At 36.7% G+C, this 19,529-nt stretch overlaps 1 protein-coding gene across 3 annotated transcripts in view; it reads right to left on the bottom strand.

The window, feature by feature from the left end:
* Positions 1-19,529, bottom strand: part of CERT1 (ceramide transporter 1) — a 139,993-nt gene that overhangs the window by 6,729 nt on the left and 113,735 nt on the right. For 2 of the 3 annotated variants that reach the window (XM_017527669.2, XM_017527667.2), the window contains 6 exons: positions 11,139-11,234; positions 7,592-7,724; positions 6,320-6,390; positions 3,802-3,930; positions 2,930-3,059; positions 1,190-1,326 (listed from right to left, as the gene is read on the bottom strand). In XM_017527669.2, the coding sequence (XP_017383158.1) occupies positions 1,199-1,326; positions 2,930-3,059; positions 3,802-3,930; positions 6,320-6,390; positions 7,592-7,724; positions 11,139-11,234 (687 nt within the window). In that variant the 3' untranslated portion in view covers positions 1,190-1,198. The remainder of the gene's footprint in view (positions 1-1,189; positions 1,327-2,929; positions 3,060-3,801; positions 3,931-6,319; positions 6,391-7,591; positions 7,725-11,138; positions 11,235-19,529) is intronic. The other variant, XM_037738180.1, reaches the window with a different exon arrangement.

A 19,529-nucleotide genomic window follows, 5' to 3' on the forward strand; every position in this document is an offset into this window, starting at 1 on the left:
AAAAAAAAAAAAAAAAAAAAAGAAAGGAAAAGATTCAACCTCCTTACATAAAGGTGTTTAGTGCTGTACTGGTTGAGAGCGAAAACATAGAACCAACTGAGACATTAACATGGGACTAGTTAATAAATTCTGCAACAAGCATAAACAGATGTTAAAAGAATGAGATATTTTATACATCTCATCTTATAAAGAAAGATAGTCAAGATACATTGTTAAGTGAAAAAGCAGGCTATAAAACAAGTATTTTGTTATAACAGTAATCTCAAAAACATGTCAGTACATACACAGAAAAATCTGGAAGAATATGCAACAAAAATAACAGTAGTTTCGAGGAAAGAAAAGAATACAGGGAGTTTGTACTTGTGCAGTGCTATAACATCAAAATTTCTTTTTTGTTTTTCTAGACGGAGTCTTGCTCTGTCACTCAAGCTGGACTGCAGTGGCATGATACTGGCTCACTGAAAGACCCATCTGTTGGGTTCAAGCAATTCTCTGCCTTAGCCACCACCCGAGTAGCTGGGATTACAGGTGCCTGCCACCACGCCTAGCTAATTTTTGTATTTCCTTTTAGTACAGATGGGGTTTCACCATCTTGGCCAGGCTGGTCTTGAACTTCTGAACTTGTGATCCACCCACCTCCGCCTCCCAAAGTGCTGGCATTACAGGAGTGAGCCACTGTGCCCAGCCAATATGAAAATTTCTTTACATAAGTATTAGAAGAAAAAGTAAACAATAAAAAAATTAAGTTTTAAAGGCTATAAACTACAATTCTCAAGACCAGGCGTGGTGGCTCATGTTTGTAATCCCAGCACTTTGGGAGGCTGAGGCAGGAGGATTGTTTGAGGCCAGGTTCAAGACCAGCCTGGCAAGACTCAATCTCCATAAAAAATAAAAAAATTAGCTGAGCATGGTGGCACATGCCTGTGGTCCCAGCTACTGGGAAGGATGAGGTGAAAGGATGGCTTGACGCCAGAGGTCGAGGTTGCAGGGAGTTGTGCTGGTGCCACTGCACTCCAGCTTAGGCAACACAGCAAGATCCTGTTTAAGACAACAACAAAAACCAACAATACTCTATCGAGGAACATCAACAAACGCAGCAACTACTTAAAACTAAATTTTAGCATCAACAGAGTTATACTAGTCAAATAAAGTTAAAAAAAAAAAAGAGGTAAAACCTATCTTCCAGTACCTGTTAATACTAGAACAAAATAGGCTTTCCTGCAGTTTTTTCTTGGACGTAAGAAGTAAAACGTTTTAGAAATTTAGGATACTCTCGCTTTGCCACTGCCCTTAACACTGAGGCTGGTGCCCATCCTCCAGGGTTCACTGCAACATAAAAGGAAAATCAAATGTATTAAGATACAATTCTCCAAACACATGTGAAACACTTAAATTTGTTCCCTTGCTTTTAAAATATTCCTCACATTGGACCAATTAGCACCTTTTTTTGTTTTTGTTTTTAGACGGAGTCTCACTCTGTTGCCAGGCTGGAGTGCAGTGGCGCGGTCCTGGCTCACTGCAACCTCCGCCTCCTGGGTTCAAGCGATTCTCCTGCCTCAGCCTCCCAAGTAGCTGGACTATAGATGTGTGCTGCCATGCCCAGCTAATTTTTGTAGCAACGGGGTTTCACCATGTTAGCCACGATGGTCTGGTATTGATCTCCTGACCTTGTGATCCATCTGCCTCGGCCTCCCAAAGTGCTGGGATTATAGGCGTGAGCCACCAAGCCTGGCCGGACCAATTAGCATATTTTAAAGTTCCAACCCTTCGTTCCTTAACACTATCCATCAGACATAATCAGAAAGCAAATAAGAAAGTGTTTATAACCTTTCTAAAATGTTCTTGGTTCCCGAAATTACCTGCAAAAGTTAGTAGAGCACCACTTAAGGTCATTTAGGGCAGATTTATTCATATATCTGTATTATAATTAAATAGTAACTTACTCAGGTACAACTGTTTCTTTAAACATACTAGCAGTTATGGCCCTATATAAAGAAGGCTTGACTTTCGATGAGAAAGGTTGGTGCAAAGTGGGTGAAGAAGACCCAAAGCAAGCAATGAAAAGGGCTACCCAAAGTGAAATAAATATGTAACTTAGTAACTAAGAAGGACTAGGAAAGCACTGATTCAGAAAACAAAAAGCCTGACAATGAATGCCAAAGAGAAATAAATATGTAACTAACAACTAATAAGGGCTGGGTGGGGGGCGGGCACTGATTCAGAAAGCTAAAAAGCTTGACAATCAGTAAAAGAACTGTTAATTTCCTTACCCCCTGGAGCTTATATTCCTAACTATAAATACATTCTATTAGGCAAATAGCTAAGAAAATTATGCTTAAATATGAAGACTAAGCCGGGTGCAGTGGCTCATGCCTGTAATCCCAGCACTTTGGGAGGCTGAGGTGGGTGGATCGTGAGGTCAGGAGTTTAAGACCAGCCTGGCCAAGATGGCAAAATCCTATGTCTACTAAAAATACAAAAAAATTAGCCAGGCGTGGTGGCAGGTGCCTGTAGTCCCAGCTACTCAGGAGGCTGAGGCAGAGAATGGCTTGAACCCGGGAGGCGGAGGTTGCAGTGAGCCAAGATTGCGCCACTGTACTCCAGCCTGGGTGACAGAGTGAGACTCCAACTCAATTAAAAAAAAAAAAAAGAAGACTGCTGTATGACAGTGACCTAGGGATGAAGTTTTAAGATTTACCTATTCAGCTCCAGCTTCAGAAATAATCATATGATAGTAGTTTCAGGGTGAAATTCAGACATCTGTATTTTTAAAGATTTTCTAGTAATTCTGATAGACCTTTCTCCAAATTAAAAATTAGTATTCTAATGGATAAGAACTAAAAGGGCATTTGTCCAAATTGTTTTCATATAGGTCATGATCAAGAACAGCCACATTATCAACCATACAAAAGAACAGTAAAATACATACCATTAGCTACATATGTAATCTTGCATAGAATGTTGTCCCTGCTAATCTCCTGGTTTCCCTCTGGTGGGCTTACCAAAGTTTGACAAATCATAGCAACATTTATTTTGGCACGGACACATCGGTTGTTTAGCTGCCAAAACAAAAACCAAAGCATCAGAAGATACCTAGCATTTTGTAATCTCTGCTGGTCTAACAGTATATTAGATTAACCAAAATTGTAACTCTTAAAAATACCTCCAGTGAAATCTTATAAGCACCAAGTTGATATGACACCAGGATTCCTCCCCATCCACTTTTTTCGGGGACAGGGTCTTGCTCTGTTCCCCACTCTGGAGTGCAGCGGCACCATCATAGTTCACTGCAGCCTCAAACTCCTGGGATCAAGCAATCCTCTCACCTCAACCTCCAGAGTAGCTGGGACCACAGGTGTATATCAACAGGCCTGGCTAATTTAAAAAACTTTTTTTTTTTTTTAATAAAGATGGGGTCTCACCATGTTGCTCAGGCTTCCTTCCTCTTAAGTAGTAAATGGAGCTAAATTGTGGCAAACCACAGAGGTTTGGCTAGTAGTTGATAATGGCTTAAGAGACAACTGTGGAAAGCAGCTGACATACACTATTCTTTTGGCTGTTTCACCAAATCTTAGAAGTAAAGGAAAATGGCCCTGGTGGAATGTTCATAGCCATGACTGTTGTCCTCAGACAACACATGGCCCATACTGTTCCTAGCAGTCACTCCAACATAAAACAAAATCTAAGAAGTGTTATCAAATCAAGTATTGTGTGTGGGTTATGTGTTTATCCTCTATGTCCTCCATTGTGTATTTAGCCTTATATTGTTTACTTATACACATTTATATACACTGTACTTACAGGAGCACTGTCATGATCCACAGAAAAGTTACAAACTATCCAAGTTTCAGGGTCATTTTCAGTCAAGGCTGATATCTTTCGAATGGCAGAAAGATATAATACGTCTCGCTGGGAAGCAGGCCACACCCTCTGTGGAGAAGTAAAAATCTTCTGAAAAACAGATCTAACATGGAACTAACAAGAGAAACAAATGTAAAGCCAAAAAAGTCTTAATTGAACTCAAATTTTAAATGGAAACCATCTGAGGATATCTACCAAATGAGTAATTATGAACAGAGTTAATAGCTTTGCAGAATAACATAATCAAAGGAATAATGTTCTATTTTTCTGAATTGTAGTAAAATATATACACATATAATTTGCCATCATAACTGATTTTTAGTGTACAACTCAGAGACATTAATTACATTTACAATGTTATATAACCATACTGCTATCTCTATAAATTTATCATCATCCCAAAGAGAAACTCTGTATCCATTAAGCAACAACTCTCCATTCCCCTCTCCTCATACTCCATGATTATGTTCCACTTAGATTCAAAGACTTAAAGAAAAAAAGGATCAAATCACATTAGAAAGAATTTTAAATCACTTAGATTGAATATTTCAATATTAAAGTATGTAAGGAGACACATACACTATGGAAATGACATGGAGCCTAGGTCTCCAATAACTGGGACTACCTAATTTAAATGAGAAAAAAACAAACTTTTATCCTGTTTAAGTTACTTTTATTTTGGTTATCTGATATACATACCTGAACTAGTTCTTATTATGCAGTCCTTATTATGTCATTCCTGATTACTGAGTGTAATAAATAGTATACAATACAAATCATTTGCAAAATGAAATAATTCATTTTTTAAAGATGCAAAAGTTCAAGCAGTTGACAAAGATGGTGTTGGGTAAATTGTGTGGTGATGGTAATATGAAGATTTGGCAAATTTAGATCTAATAAATACAAATCGACAGGATAAGATAGAAATTTAAAGAATGAGAATGACTTAAATATCAGAAGACTAGCAGCCGTCTTTTAAGACCATATTGTAAAAGAAGTCAAATTTAAACGGAAAAAGACGGTAGTGTAACTAACACTATAGACTATGAGTCTAAGCAGAACATTTTCATGGAGTCTGAGGAGAGGGGAATGGAGAGTGTTGCTTAATGAGTGCGGAGTTTCTGTTTGGGGTGATGATAAATTTCAGAGACAGCGTTAGTGGTATGGTTACATACATTGTGAATGTAACGTGATTTTCCTGAAAAAAATTATTCCAGGACAATTTGTTTGTTCCAAGAATTGACAAATAATAACTGTAACAAATTTTGTTACATATAAGATTTTAACAACTTTTAGTTTCATTTTTCAATCCTGATGCTCCCTCCATCTACTATTCATCTAGCAGAATACCTTCAGCAGATAGTTTTCCATAATGGATTATTTTCAGATAATAAGGTTCTTTTGATTCTCAATTATTGGTCATTTATCTTCATTCCAAATTATAGGGTGATTAACTGATATTCTGACATTTACTAAATTTAAAATTTAAAATTAGACTTCAAAATTTGTATGCTGAAACAGAATCTTGTTATGCATTTCTGAGCAGCTACTGTGTAAAATGAAGTATGGCTCACAATTATTAGATATAAGATGTCTCAAATGACAAAACTGAGCTTAAGAAATTTGTAACAAACCTATAATGTTTTCATATATTCCATTCAATTAACAAATTATTTAAAAAAAGAAAAATAAAGCACTCACTGAATTGGAAAAACAACATACTTATTAAGTCATTATATTTCTTTTATAATGTTTAATATTGTTTTTGGTGGATATCTCCAAAATTTTAATGTCTTTTATTATGCTATACACAATATATTATATTACTGTGCAGTTTTCAGATGAGAAAGAGCAGAAAAAGGCAAGAGAAACATTAATCCTATAATTTTAAATATCAAGAACAGCAGAAGAAATAAGGTGAAACGGAACTAATTTAAATCATGTTTCTATGTGCTCTGGTGTATGACTAACCTCTCAAGTCATGTTCTACAATTTTTGCTTTCAGATAATCCATCTACTTTTATATCTATTTGTCTTAACATAGGCTAATACTATACTTGCCTTTACCCTTATTGTTGTTGTCACAGAAAGCTATAATTCACTTTCCTATTTGGTAACTATCACTTACCTCTTATAGACTGGATACCAGAAATGTTTAAATGGATTTCAGCATTTCAGAAGGCTCTTCTTTAAAAATCAAAAGTGCATAAAGAGAACTAACTATTGATCTTTATCAAGCACTCTGTTTCTAGATTGTATCTCTCAGATTCTTGCCTGCACACATTTCTGTTCTCAACAGGTTGATACACCTTTTAAATACATGACATTCATGAATTATTAATAAAGTCTTTGGATTTTTGTGGCTTTTAATTTTCTGCCCAATTTTGCTTTAGATAATTTTTATGTCTGAGTTTGAACTACACTGAAATCCTTTTAGGATGAATAAAGAGATCTTTACCTTGTGTGTTTGATAAATGATGATTGCATTATCAGCTAATGTTTCCACCACATGAAAGTTTTCTATAGTTGCTGAAATGAAGAGAATAATATTAGTAGCCAAAAAGATATACTATCTTTTCCTAGAATGTGATCCATTCACTTATGTTGAAAGTCAAGTATGGATGGACAGTACGGTAAACTGAACAGGATTCTGCCCTATCTAGGCTATATCCAAAATGAAAGGTTGCTAATACTTAGTATCATAGCTACAGATGAGGGATGTGAGGTCTGATCACCAGGAAGCCTCATTTTCTTTGGCCCAGTATCTACTTCCATAGCAAGATAGCAATTCTAATCACTACTGCATCGTTCAGGCTCAAATAATTCCCTAACACTAAAACCCTTCTCTTTTCCCTGATTCATTATTAAATAAATTGTTATACCTAACCTTAGGTGACTATTTCTGTGAAAATGTGACGTCAAACTCCAATAATAAATGTCTTATGATGTTGAGAACTATCTATACTTAGAAAATTTTGTGTCTAAGGGGAATATACACTAAGAATAATTTTAGGCTGGGTGCAGTGGTTCACGTCTGTCATGACACTACAGCACTTTGGGAAGCCGAGGCCGGTGGATCACCTGATGTCAGGAGTTCAAGACCAGCCTGGCCAACAGGGCAAAACCCGTCTCTACTACAAATACAAAAATTAGCTGGGTGTGATGGTGCGTGCCTGTAATCCCAGCTGCTCAGGAGGCTGAGACAGGAGAATTGCTTCAATGGGGAGGTAAAGGTTGCGGTGAACTGAGAGTGCGCCATGGCACTCCAGCCTGGGTGACGAGAGCGAAACTCTGTATCAGAAAAAATATATATATATATATAGAGTAAACATAAAAGGATTTACCTAGGATTTACCATTGAAATAGTTTAGGAAAGAGTAGATGAAACAGAAATCTTCAATTTCAGTCTTGGCTTTTCCACCAAATAGCCCTGTTGCCTTTGACAAGTCACTTTGCCTATTTGAATTTTACTTTATTTGCATGTAAAATAAGCAATAATAAGTACCTATCACTGTAGGATTACTGAGGTTATTGGATCAAATTACATACTGGGAAGCATTTTGTACACTAAGAGCTCTATATAAATGTACTGTTAGCCCTATATATGATTTTTCAAATATTTTCTATGTTGACTTTGTAAACTATGTACGAGACACAGAAAACTAGGCTGGATTTGATATTAAATACAAAATAATAATTAGATTAAGATACATTAATAATGACAGCTTACTTTCCCAGTCATTGCGAACGTCAACATTCCAGAAGTAATTGCAGACCTCATGTCCTGTGACACCTTTAACTGCATGGGTAGCTTTTAAAGGATCCAGTACAATCCCATTTTCTTCTACTTCTCTTCTATATACCTAAAGAGAATATAATTTTAAAACTGTTTGAAAATTAAAATCAATCCCTTAAAAGCATAAACTTGAAGGCATGCTTTTAAATTTGGCTGCTCTTTACATTTTTATGAAAATTTATTTATGGAACATATTCTGCTAAAAGAAAACTAAAAATTTCAAACAGACAATAAAAAAATACTTAAATTACAAATCCAAGGTAAAATTCATATAAAAACATGCATCTGTGATAAATGACTTATTTTGAGTTGTTTAAAAATAAACACACCAATTTGAATTAGCTATTATTTACCAAACATTCTCAAAGACTGTTTAACGTGGCTAAGAAAGCCAAATAAACCTGGTTAGAATATATTTTCCTTAAAGATACTGAATTAAGGCTGTTTTGTTCAATGCAATATCCCAAACATCTAGAACAGTAACTGAAAAACAGTAGGCACTCAATTATTTGTTAAATCAATGCATGAAAGCTAAGAGGGCAAAAATATAAATATAGATCTATCTTGCTTTAAATACTGAGGTTATATACTTAAATGCTAAGTAAAATGAATTATTTTAACATTATGGAGAGTTTGCTACTTTAGATAATTATGTGATAAATACTATTGAGAAATGAAGAAACGTGTCATAATGGGGGAGAATCACCTATCAATTTATGAAGGACCTATGGGGCTAGACACTCTTAGGCATTTCACATAGTTTCTCTTATAGTATCTTTCAACAGACTACTTTATTTATTTACTTGCTTATTTATTGAGATGCAGTCTCACTCTGTTGCCCAGGCTGGAGGGCAGTGGCACCATCTTGGCTCACTGTGACCTCCGCCTCCAGGGTTCAAGCAATTCTCCTGCCTCAGCCTCCAGAGTAGCTGGAATTACAGGGGTGCACCAACATGCCCACCTAAGTTTTGTATTTTTAGTAGAGAAAGGGTTTCGCCATGCTGGTCTTGAACTCCCTGACCTTGTGATCCACCTGCCTCGGCCACCCAAAGTGCTGGGATTACAGGCATGAGGCACTGGGACCAGCCATATTTATCACTCATTATTGGGACCACCGTTTTCCCAGCTACCCAAATTAAAAACTCTAGACTTCTGATTCCTCCCTTTATAATTCACACAGCTAGTAAGCTTCTTATTAATCTTTTTTTTTTTTTTTTTGAGACAGAGTTTTGCCCTTGTTGCCCAGGTTGGAGTGCAATGGCACAATCTTGGTTCACTGCAACCTCTTCCTCCTGGGTTCAAGCAATTGTCCTGTCTCAGCCTCCTGACTAGCTGGGATTACAGGTGCCCACCACTAAGCCTGGCTAATTTTCGGTATTTTTAGTAGAGACAGGGTTTCACCATGTTGGCCAGGTTGGTCTTGAACTCCTGACTGAAGGTGATCCACCCGCCTTGGCCTCCCAAAGTGTTGGGATTACAGGCATGAGTCGCTACACCCAGCCTACTAATCTTCTCTAAGACAACCAACACTTGGACTTTTCTATTGTTCTAGGTAGGCTTTCATTACTTTGTGCCCGACTCTTTTAAGTAGTCTTCTTGTTCTCCAGTTTCTTCCCTATTAGGTTGATCTTAAAATAATACTTTTCAGACCAGGTGTAGTGGCTCAAAACTCGGACTCAAAAAAAAAAAAAAAAAAGGATACTTCTCATACAGTGGCTTATCTACTGTTACAGGCAAAGACTATTCTCTTTAGCGAGTATCTTTATGCTCCCCATAATCTAGCCCCAATTTCTCTCTAATGCTGTGGGCTGTAGGAATACTTATTTTCTACTCCTCATTCCAGGTGGAGGGACTTCATCTAGACCATCACTCCTGGCTTTCCTTTGGTGCTTCACTTCCTCCTTCCCAGAGGGAGGGGACTCTGCAGTGACTGAATGATGACTACGGAAGAGGAAATAAGGCAGGTCTGGCTCAGTCCTTTCTTCAGCAAAGAGCACACATCCTGACCTGCTTCTGTAGTGAAGGTCTGGGATTATCCAGCAATGCCAGAAACATGTTTAATTCTGGGACAATAACCTGTGGCAGCTGATCTCAAACTATTTTCTACAATCAGCTTCTCAGGATTATAGCTAACATTCTGGTATCTCATTAATCTGTCTCTTTTATCTTATGTCTTAATTTGTTCCTTATTCGAGAGGAGAGGAAATCCCAGTATCTATATTATATCTCATTTGCTAGAATAATTCTGGTCAATACATATTATATAAAAATCTCGACTAAAATGTCTGCTTTTAAGTTTTTGCTCACATTATTTTTGCCTAAAATGCCTTCACCTCACCTAGTCACAACTTTCTTTCTATTTTTACATGTAGTTCAAATGCTTCTCTGCATTGTAAAACAACCTAATTGTTTCAAATCACAGAGATCTTTCCTTTCTTTCTCCACCACTCTTCTGCACTCTGCACTCAGTACATTATCAGATGGAGCCAAGTAATAGAGAGTGTGTGTGTGTGTGTGTGTGTGTGTGTGTGTGTGTTTCGAGATAGAGTTTCACTTTGTCACCCAGGCTAAAGTGCAGTGGCACAAATGTGGCTCACTGCAGCCTTGGCCTCCCTGGCTCAAGGGATCTTCTGCCTCAGTCTCCTGAGTAGTTGGGACTAACGGTGTGTGGCACTGCACCCAGCTAATTTTTGTATTTTGTTGTAGAGATGGGGTTTTACCATGTTGCCTAGGTTTCTCTTGAACTCCTAAGCTCAAATGATTCACCTGCCATGTCCTTATATCTGCTGGGATTACAGATATGACCCAGTCAGTCTGGCCAACAGTATCTTTTAAACATCAATATTATTTTTCCTCAACTAAAGCTTTGGCTTGGAAAGTGTCTTATTATCTTTGTATCTTTATTTAGCATAGTTCCTTGGGCATTAGGTAATCCAAAATTCAATGTTGCTTTTGCTTTTCAAACCATCTCTGTATCTCTCATTCTGTGCTCTTATTTTCCGTCTCTGTGTTTAGGGATATAAATAAGATTAACTGACCAATGCCCAAACATCAAATAAAGGTGCAGTAAGAGAAGGGACAAGAAGGAAGGTATGGAGCAAAAAGGGGGAGAAACGTAGTGTCATCTGGGCACAACATTCAGTATGCTAAAAAAACTAAAGGAAAATATCCAAATAGAGGACCATCAGCTAATTGTGACCTGTTCATAGCTAATTCTCCAAATTTTATTTTCTTCATGGCCTAGTCAAAACAGAAAAGTTTTAATCATATATTTACATTATAATCTTAAATAAATTTTAGTAAAGGCAAAACCAGGGAAGCAAAGACATTTTATTGCTCAATATCTGGTGCTTCTTTGATCACATGTAACAATTTGTTTTGAAGTTAAGTTGAAAGTGCTATTGTTATTCATATCAATAGTAATGATAATATGACTGAAACAGCTGCAACTGGCAATCTATAACATTTCAGGGGGAATTACCTTCATTTCTCCTTCTTCTACAACCAACTGCCAATTGGCATCTCCGCCTACATCCTGTAATGAATAAGTCATGTGGTTCTGCACCATCTCTTCAACCTTGTGAGGGGAGGAAAAAGGCATGAGAATCCAATAGGTGTGTCATAATCTCTAAAACAGAAGGGTATTCAGTTAACTTCAGTTCAGAAATGGTACTCTTAGTAAGCTGAGCAACCAAATACACAAAGTTTAGTAGGTTTTACATAGTGTTTGAAGAGTTTAGTCCACATTCCAGATACCCAGGTTAGTGACAGGAGAGAGAAATGAATTGAAGAAGATGGGTCACTTAAGTAATACATATTGGCCTAATGTGTATCATCAAATGACCAAAATAAGCATTTTCTGGAAAAAAGAAATATTCCATTCTATATCATAAAACAGATGATGTATTAAAGTATAAAATCATGGAAGAGTAAGGATAAAGGGGGCAAAGAGATCATCCAGTTGAATGTTCCTATATTTAAGACTATGTAGAGATATCAGAAAGGTTCGATATAAACAAAGACATACGTATAGAGTGTATCTTTGCTCATATCTCTGCTCTCATATGAGCGAAGATACACAAAGATGAACAAAGATATATATGTATATGTCAAAGATTTCAATAAAAAAAGGGTGAAAAAACCTTCCTTATAAAAAAAAAAAAAAAAAAAAAAAAAAAAAATAAAAAAAAAAAAAAAAAAAAAAAAAAAAAAAAGAGCTCTAATTGATAAACCTCTTTTATCATGGAATATAAGCCAATTAAAAAATAATCAAACCTCTACTTATTTGATTCCAGTTTCATTGTTTTAAATTCTTTTAGGAACAATGTTAATATTCACATATGCAAGCATTTACACATAGCCACCTTTTAGTTCATTCTTTTTAAATTTCTAACAATATCCTCTAAAAAATTTTAATTTCTTTTACTGATATTTAAATACTCTTACTTATCACAAATTGTCCTTATATATTTTATGTAAATAAGCAAAGAAAGTTAAATATTTCATACTACCAGAATTCCCAGATTTATTGGAGAACTGAAGTGATACAAAGATTGTGGAAAAAAGTAATTTCATTTTATGTAATAAATACATTAGAGAAGACAGAAGAGCTGGAAAATATGTATACTTCCATTAAAATTTTGTTCTAAGGTTTGTTTTATATGAAGTCTATTCTGTTCATTAGGAATATGGAACAGGAATCAGTTTTAAACATATTTTGAAGTAAATAATCAATTTTTTTTTTCCCCCAGAGACAGGGTTATTCTGTCACTCAGGTTGGAGTGCAGTGGCACAATCAAAGCTCACTGTAATCTCTAACTTCTGGGCTCAAATGATCCTCATGCCTCAGCCTCCTAAATAGCTAAAACTACAGGCCTGTGCCACCACGTCCAACTAATTTCTTTTTTTTTTAAGAGACAGGGTCTCACTTTGTGGCCCAGACTGGAGTATAGAAGCATGATCATAGCTCACTGCCACTACAACTTCCTAGGCTCAAGGGATCCTCCTGCCTCAGCCTACAAGGAGCTGAGGCTACAGGTGTGTACCACCACATCCAGTTAATTTTTTGTAGAGACGTGGTCTGGCCATGTTGCCCAGGCTGGTCTCAAACTCCTGGTTCCAAGTGATCCTCCCACCTTGGACTCATTAACAGTTTTAAAGAAGAAACTCACTCTGGGAATATAATTTTTCTATACCAAAGGATGTTATCAATATGTTGTAGTGGTGCATACTTCTGCTACCTTAAGTTTCTGGATCGTAAATGTATTTTTGATTACTGAAACCAGGTATGGACTTAAGTGTCCCCTGATTTGTCAATCATCACAAATAAAATTTTGGATAAAAATGTTGAGATTCTATAATCTATTTTTGTACTAAAATAGTTGTACTAACAATATTTTATTACTTTATTCATACTTCTCAAAACAGTGTGAGTTACTGACTTGAGAGAAATTTAAAAAATTAACAGAACATTCTACAGTTTTACAAAGCCTTAGAAAACATAAATTTTGGTGCAGCATGGAGAAACTGTACACCTTTGTAATTTCAAAATGTGCTTTGAGAGGGCAAGGATAACTAATGCAGGATTCCAAGTTACTAATACATACAAAATGTATCTGATTTCCAAAACAGGAAGAACAAGAAAAGTTCCAGTTAGTAGGCATAAATAAAGGTAGCATTGGCTTGATTCGTCTGTGTCACATTGTGATTAGAAGAAATGTTTACACTCTTCAGATTCCAAAATCTTAAAAATCTTAAGACTGAAGCATGTGCTTTCAGGTAGGAAAGTAGCAGTTAGGCACAGCTGTTTTTATTATGAGATAAGAAAGAAACGCTTCCCTCAAATAAACCCTACTTTTAGTAGGTTACTTGTGAAAGACTAATGTGAAGAACAGGATTTTATTCTGTTAAAAACCAGAATTGGATTTAAAATAATTTTTTAATGCTACTTAGCTCCTTTGTCAAAAAGTACGCAGGTAGTTGTGTTTCTGTTTGGGAGATTATTCCTGAATTAGGTATTTCAAATGTCTGAGTGGTTTTGATTTTCGGTTTTGTCCAAAAGAAACCAGATTCCAGAAATATAAACAAATAGTAGGCAGCACAGAAAATAGAAAGCACATTTAACATTGTCTTTCTAAATAGGCAAAAAATGCTATTTCTTCAATGGTAGGCCACGAAGGAGGCCCAGGTTCAATTTTCAGCCATGCTGTATAAAAATGTTTTAAAAATGATATATTCCTATAACAGTTACACTGAATCAATGGAAAACCAGTTTTCAAAAGGTCCAACAGGGAAACAGACATTCAGTGCTGTGCTCCTAAAAAAACTAAAGATTCTAATAAAGTACTAAATTACTGTAATAAACTCTGCAAAGCTTTCATCATGGAATCTTCATTCATTATAATATCTTCCTTGAGGTAGCAACATTAAAGTTAAGAAGAGAGGTGTACAGGTAAAAATCTCACTATAACAAATTTTATATTTGCTGCAGGAAAATATGAAGTAACCAATATTGCCAGAGGGGCAGTGACTTGGGCACTGGTGACCAGACTGATGCTTTAGATCTAACCTAATAATCTCCTCACTTTACTGTTTGGTTATGACTCTACATATTAAAAAGAAGTGAGACACAAGGGAATACTAAGTTTCAATACAAGAACAAATATACAAAATTTACCATGCTATTATTAGGCTCAAAATTTGATATTCTAGAAAATAATGTTATAGTAATACCTCCTGTCACTTATAAATGAAAAAGACTCAGTCAAAAACATTGAAGAAGGTGAATAGTGTTTCTAACTTTTAATTAGGCTAAGTGTAATTTCAGAAATCATGCCCTTGATTTTTCTGGAACTAGAGTTGAAAATGATGAGCTGACATACAAAGCATCTTCATACTAATAAACTATGAAACAAAATGAAGATAAAATACATTTGAGACAAGAGGGCACATTGGTTCCAATTCTAACCTTTTCTTCCATCTCACATTTGAATCACTCACTAGGATGTCATTTCTGGCGGCTACCAAGTAGGATTTTTCTAAAACTATTAACCCAGAAATTTGAAAAGAAAATTGCCTTTTGATGGTACAATAAAAGTCTATGTTGTGCGTGGCGGCACATGCCTGTAGTCCCAGCAGCTTGGGAGGATTGCTTGGGCCTAGGAGTTTGAGGCTAGTCTCGGCAACATAGCAAAACCTAATCTATTTTTTTTTTTTTTAAGAGAGTCTAGAAGGGTTCAAAAACAGCTCAGATCTCTTTCTCTTAAGCATGTAAAAGAAATACAACTATGCTGGTTGGGCGCAGTGGGTCATGCCTGTAATCCCAGCACTTTGGGAGGCTGAGGTGGGTGGATCATGAGGTCAGGAGATCGAGACCAGCCTGGCTAACACGGTGAAACCCTGTCTCTACTAAAAATACAAAAAATTAGCCGGATGTGGTGGCACACTTCTGTAGTCCCAGCTACTAGAGAGGCTGAGGCAGAAGAGTTGCTTGAGTCCACGAGGTGGAGGTTGCAGTGAGCCAAGATCACGCCACTGCACCACTCCAGCCTAGGCAAAAGACGGAGACTCTGTCTTTAAAAAAAAAAAAAAAAAAAAAGAATACGACTATGCTTACTACAAAGTCGCAAAGCCATAGACGGGCTTGTTAGATAGAATAACTTATCAATAACAAATTAATAGTGCACTGTTAACCCAAAACAGAAATGGCCAAGAGCATACCACTGTTAGTCCAACGGACTGACAAAAATTAACTGAATTATAATATTCAGTGCCAGTGTATCAACAGAAAACTGGCCTGGGAGTATAAGCTGGTTCAACTTTTCTAATGAAGAGTTTGACAGTAAGCATTTTTAACACTTGGCTGGGGACTGTGGCTCATGCCTGTAATCCTACCAAGCACTTTGGGTGGCTGAGGTGGGAAGACTGCTTGAGGTTAGGAGTTCAAGACCAGCCTAGGCAACACAGTAAGACCTCCATATCTACAAAAAATAAAATAAAAAATAAATTAGCTGAGAGTGGTGGCCCTTGCCTGTAGCCCCAGCTGCTCAAGAGGCTGAGGCAGAAAGACTACTTGAGGCTGCAGTGAGCTATGATCGTGCCACTGCATTCCAGCCTGGATGACAGAGTGAGACCCTGTCTCTTAAAAAATAAATAAATGTCAGCCTAGGCAACATAGTGAAACCTCATCTGTGCTACAAATAAAAAAAATCAGCTGGGCATGGCGGTGTGTGCCTGTAGTCCTTAAGTCCCAGACACTCGGGAGACTGAGGGAGGTGGATCACTTGAGTAGAAGGTCAAGGTGCAGTGAGTGGTAATTTCACCACTGCACTCCAGTCTGGGCAACAGAGCGAAACTCTGTATCAAAATAAATAAAAATAAAATAAACACTTGAAAATGTTCACGGCCTTTGTTCCCACAATTAAGTTTCTAGGAATATATTCTAAGGAAATAATTAGATAAGGGTACAAAGATGTATATACAAGGATGTTATATATGCCAGGATGCTCACTTAGCACTATATATAACAGAGAAAATCCGAAAATAAGCTAAATGTTCAATATTAGGTGAGTAGACAAATCCAGCCACGCATATGCATAAATCGACAAAGACATGTAAACTTCTATTTACTGATGGGAAATAGAAGTTTAAGATAAAGATTATAAAACAGTTTATATAGAGTTATCTACTTTGGTAGAAGAAAAAAGACAAATATTAAAGTGTATGTACTTATCAATAGGTGCCTGATTTAAAAAAATGTCATATATATATAAGAAGATAAATGAAATATTAAATAAATTATTATTTTAATTTATCCTACTTTCAAGTTCTGTTACAATTAGCATGTATCCCTTGTACACTGAAAAAGGGAGAGGGGTGAAATAGTCACCACAACAATAATATGCTCCTATGGACACAGTGGGAAAGAGCTTCACACAGAACGATTTTTTTTGCAATGATGCTCCCCACTGATTAAGCTGCAAATGTACTGTATATCCTTTGATTTCTGATTTCTTTCTTTTTCAACCCAGGATGATGTTCTTTCCCCTTTGATTTCTGAGGTGACATCTTTAAACGTGAACTGTGTTATGCAAATAAATGGACCAAAAAGATCAACTTATAAATCTAAATTCTATTCTCTGTACACCTTAAAATTATCTTCTAGTTTGTGGCTACAGCCATTATTTCAAGAACTTATTTGTCAGCCTGGGCAACATAGCAAGACCCTGTCTCTACAGAAAATAAAAACAATCAGTTGGGTGTGGTGGAATGCCTGCAGTCCCAGCTACTTGGGAGGCTGAGAGACAGGAGGATCACTTGTGTCTAGGAGGTCACAGGTCAGGTTACAGAGCTATGATCATGTCACTGCACTCGGCCTGGGCAACAAGTAAGACCTTGTCTCTTAAGAAAAAAGAAAAAAAGGCTGGGTGTGGAGTCTCATGCCTATAATCCCAGAACTTTGGGAAGTTGAGGCGGGCGGCTCACATGAGGTCAGGAGTTTGAGACTGGCGTGGCCAACATGGTGAAACCCCATCTCTATGAAAAAATACAAAAATCAGCTAGGTGTGGTACCACACGCCTGTTATCCCAGCTGAGATAGGAGAATCGCTTGAACCTGGGAGTTGGAGGTTGCAGTGAGCTGACATCGCATCACTGCACTCCAGCCTGGGTGACAAAGCCAGACTCTCAAGAAAATGAAAAAACAAAAATAAAAACAAAACAACAACAAAAACACAGAACCTACAGTCCTTTACAACTTTAATTTCTCAGATTTGGAGTGACTTAATTCCTAATATCAGCGCATCAGACAGATTCATCTGTTGAAACTAATTTCCCAGATTTACATATTTTATTTTAAGCTATTTCAGGGCATCTCTCAGTGGTACATTTAATTATTTCCACCAATTCAAGACTATACAACATAATTTCAACAAGAACAAGGTAGTCATGAACCAACACTTATGTAAACAGTGAAGTAAAATTACCAGAGGTTTAGATAGCTTTTGTATGGGAACTGATATAAATGATCAAGAAAGTAGACATGATACCTATATCTATTTGGACTTTAAAAATTTGTTGGAATAAATAATTGATTATATTAGGCTTATATAATATTTTGGCAAATCATTAAAAGTGATTAAAAATGTTCACTCAGTTTTTGAATTAATTATGAAGGTACTACAAAATGAAGAATTTGGCTACCTTGACTATTTCAAGTGTTGTGGAATAACTGATGTATACTTATGCATTAAGAATGATGTAGGCTGGGCACAGTGGCTCATGCCTGTAATCCCAGCACTTTGGGAGGCCAAGGCAGGTGGATCACCTGAGATCAGGAGTTCGAGACCAGGCTGGACAACACGGTGAAACCCCATCCCTACTAAAAATACCAAAAATTAGCTAGGCATGGTGGCAAGTGCCTGTAATCCCAGCAACTCGGGAGGCTGAGGCAGGAGAATCACTTGAATCCAGGAGGTGGAGGTTACATTGAACCAAGATCATGCCATTGCACTCCAGCCTGGGCAACAAGAGAGAAACTCCGCCTGTCTCAAAAAAACAAAACAAAACAAAAAACAAACAAACGATGTAATGTAATATAACATAAGTGTTTCTAATGTTAATGAATAACCTTTGCCTAATTCGTAAGTCTCCGCAGGATGTGAGAACTGTAAAATGTGCCACTACTGTATAGTCACTACTATACTTCTACACTGTGTTGAACTCAAAGAGTTTTCCAGGTAACACAATGTTTCTCAGCTAATATTGACTCTGGATCTACAACCAATGCTATATTCTCAAGCGTGACTATAAAGAATCGATTTGCTAGATCCTTTGACCATGGGTGATAAGGCAGTGGAATATCCTCTGAAACAAGCAATCTCATCAATTGGGAATCAGTCATCTCTTTTAAAGGTGCTGCCGAACATAAGGTACACAGTTTAATCACAACAGTTAATTGCTAGAGCCCATGTCTGCTAATGATAATTAATGCTTTACCAAGGACAATAAATACTCGAAGACCTTATTTTATTCATTTTTACCTTTTCTGGCATACAAAACAGTATATAATCAAAAGCTAAAACAAGATCTGATCAATCATGAGCACCATATATTAGAAAAAAGTCTGCAGCAAGATTTCTCTCAACTTATATACATCAGTTTTACAAAAAATTATTAATATATGAAGAAGTAAGCTGTAATTCAGCAAAATCTTGTAATATAGGCACCTGCTTCTCAGTGATATAGTTACCTGTACTTAAAGGCAATTCAGCTGCTCTACAGCGAGGGCCCTGGTTTGGGTTCTGAACTCCTAATTCTTAGGCATTCTCTATCACTGGCTTACATTCTTTCCTTGCTGACACTGTATTTTCTTTCATTAATAGCCTGTGTATTCCTACATTTTTGGTTAGTCTGTGATATTATTTTAAAGCCACGTGAAGCTTAGTAGAATAAACCAAAGACTCCTAGTATTACATAGTTTTGTCACAGATTATGAATATGAATCTCCTTTATTAGAAAAATGCACAGATGGATAAGCAAAAGGTAAAAAAAAAAACAAAACTGTAGTATATTTGGTTATGAATGATTTCTCATCCACAATTGCTAAATCTTTTTCTTAAAAGTATTCAAGGAGAAAAAAGCTGCACAAGTCAGAAAAAACCAGTAAGTCTTAATATTCTTCTCTATTGCAGGTTAAAAACATAAACTTTAAGCCGGGCGCGGTGGCTCAAGCCTGTAATCCCAGCACTTTGGGAGGCCGAGGCGGGTGGATCAAGAGGTCAAGAGATCGAGACCATCCTGGTCAACATGGTGAAACCCCGTCTCTACTAAAAATACAAAACATTAGCTGGGCATGGTGGCGCGTGCCTGTAAT

This window comes from Cebus imitator, unplaced genomic scaffold (assembly GCF_001604975.1).
Source record: "Cebus imitator isolate Cc_AM_T3 unplaced genomic scaffold, Cebus_imitator-1.0 Scaffold50, whole genome shotgun sequence".
Taxonomy (NCBI): Eukaryota; Metazoa; Chordata; class Mammalia; order Primates; family Cebidae; genus Cebus; species Cebus imitator.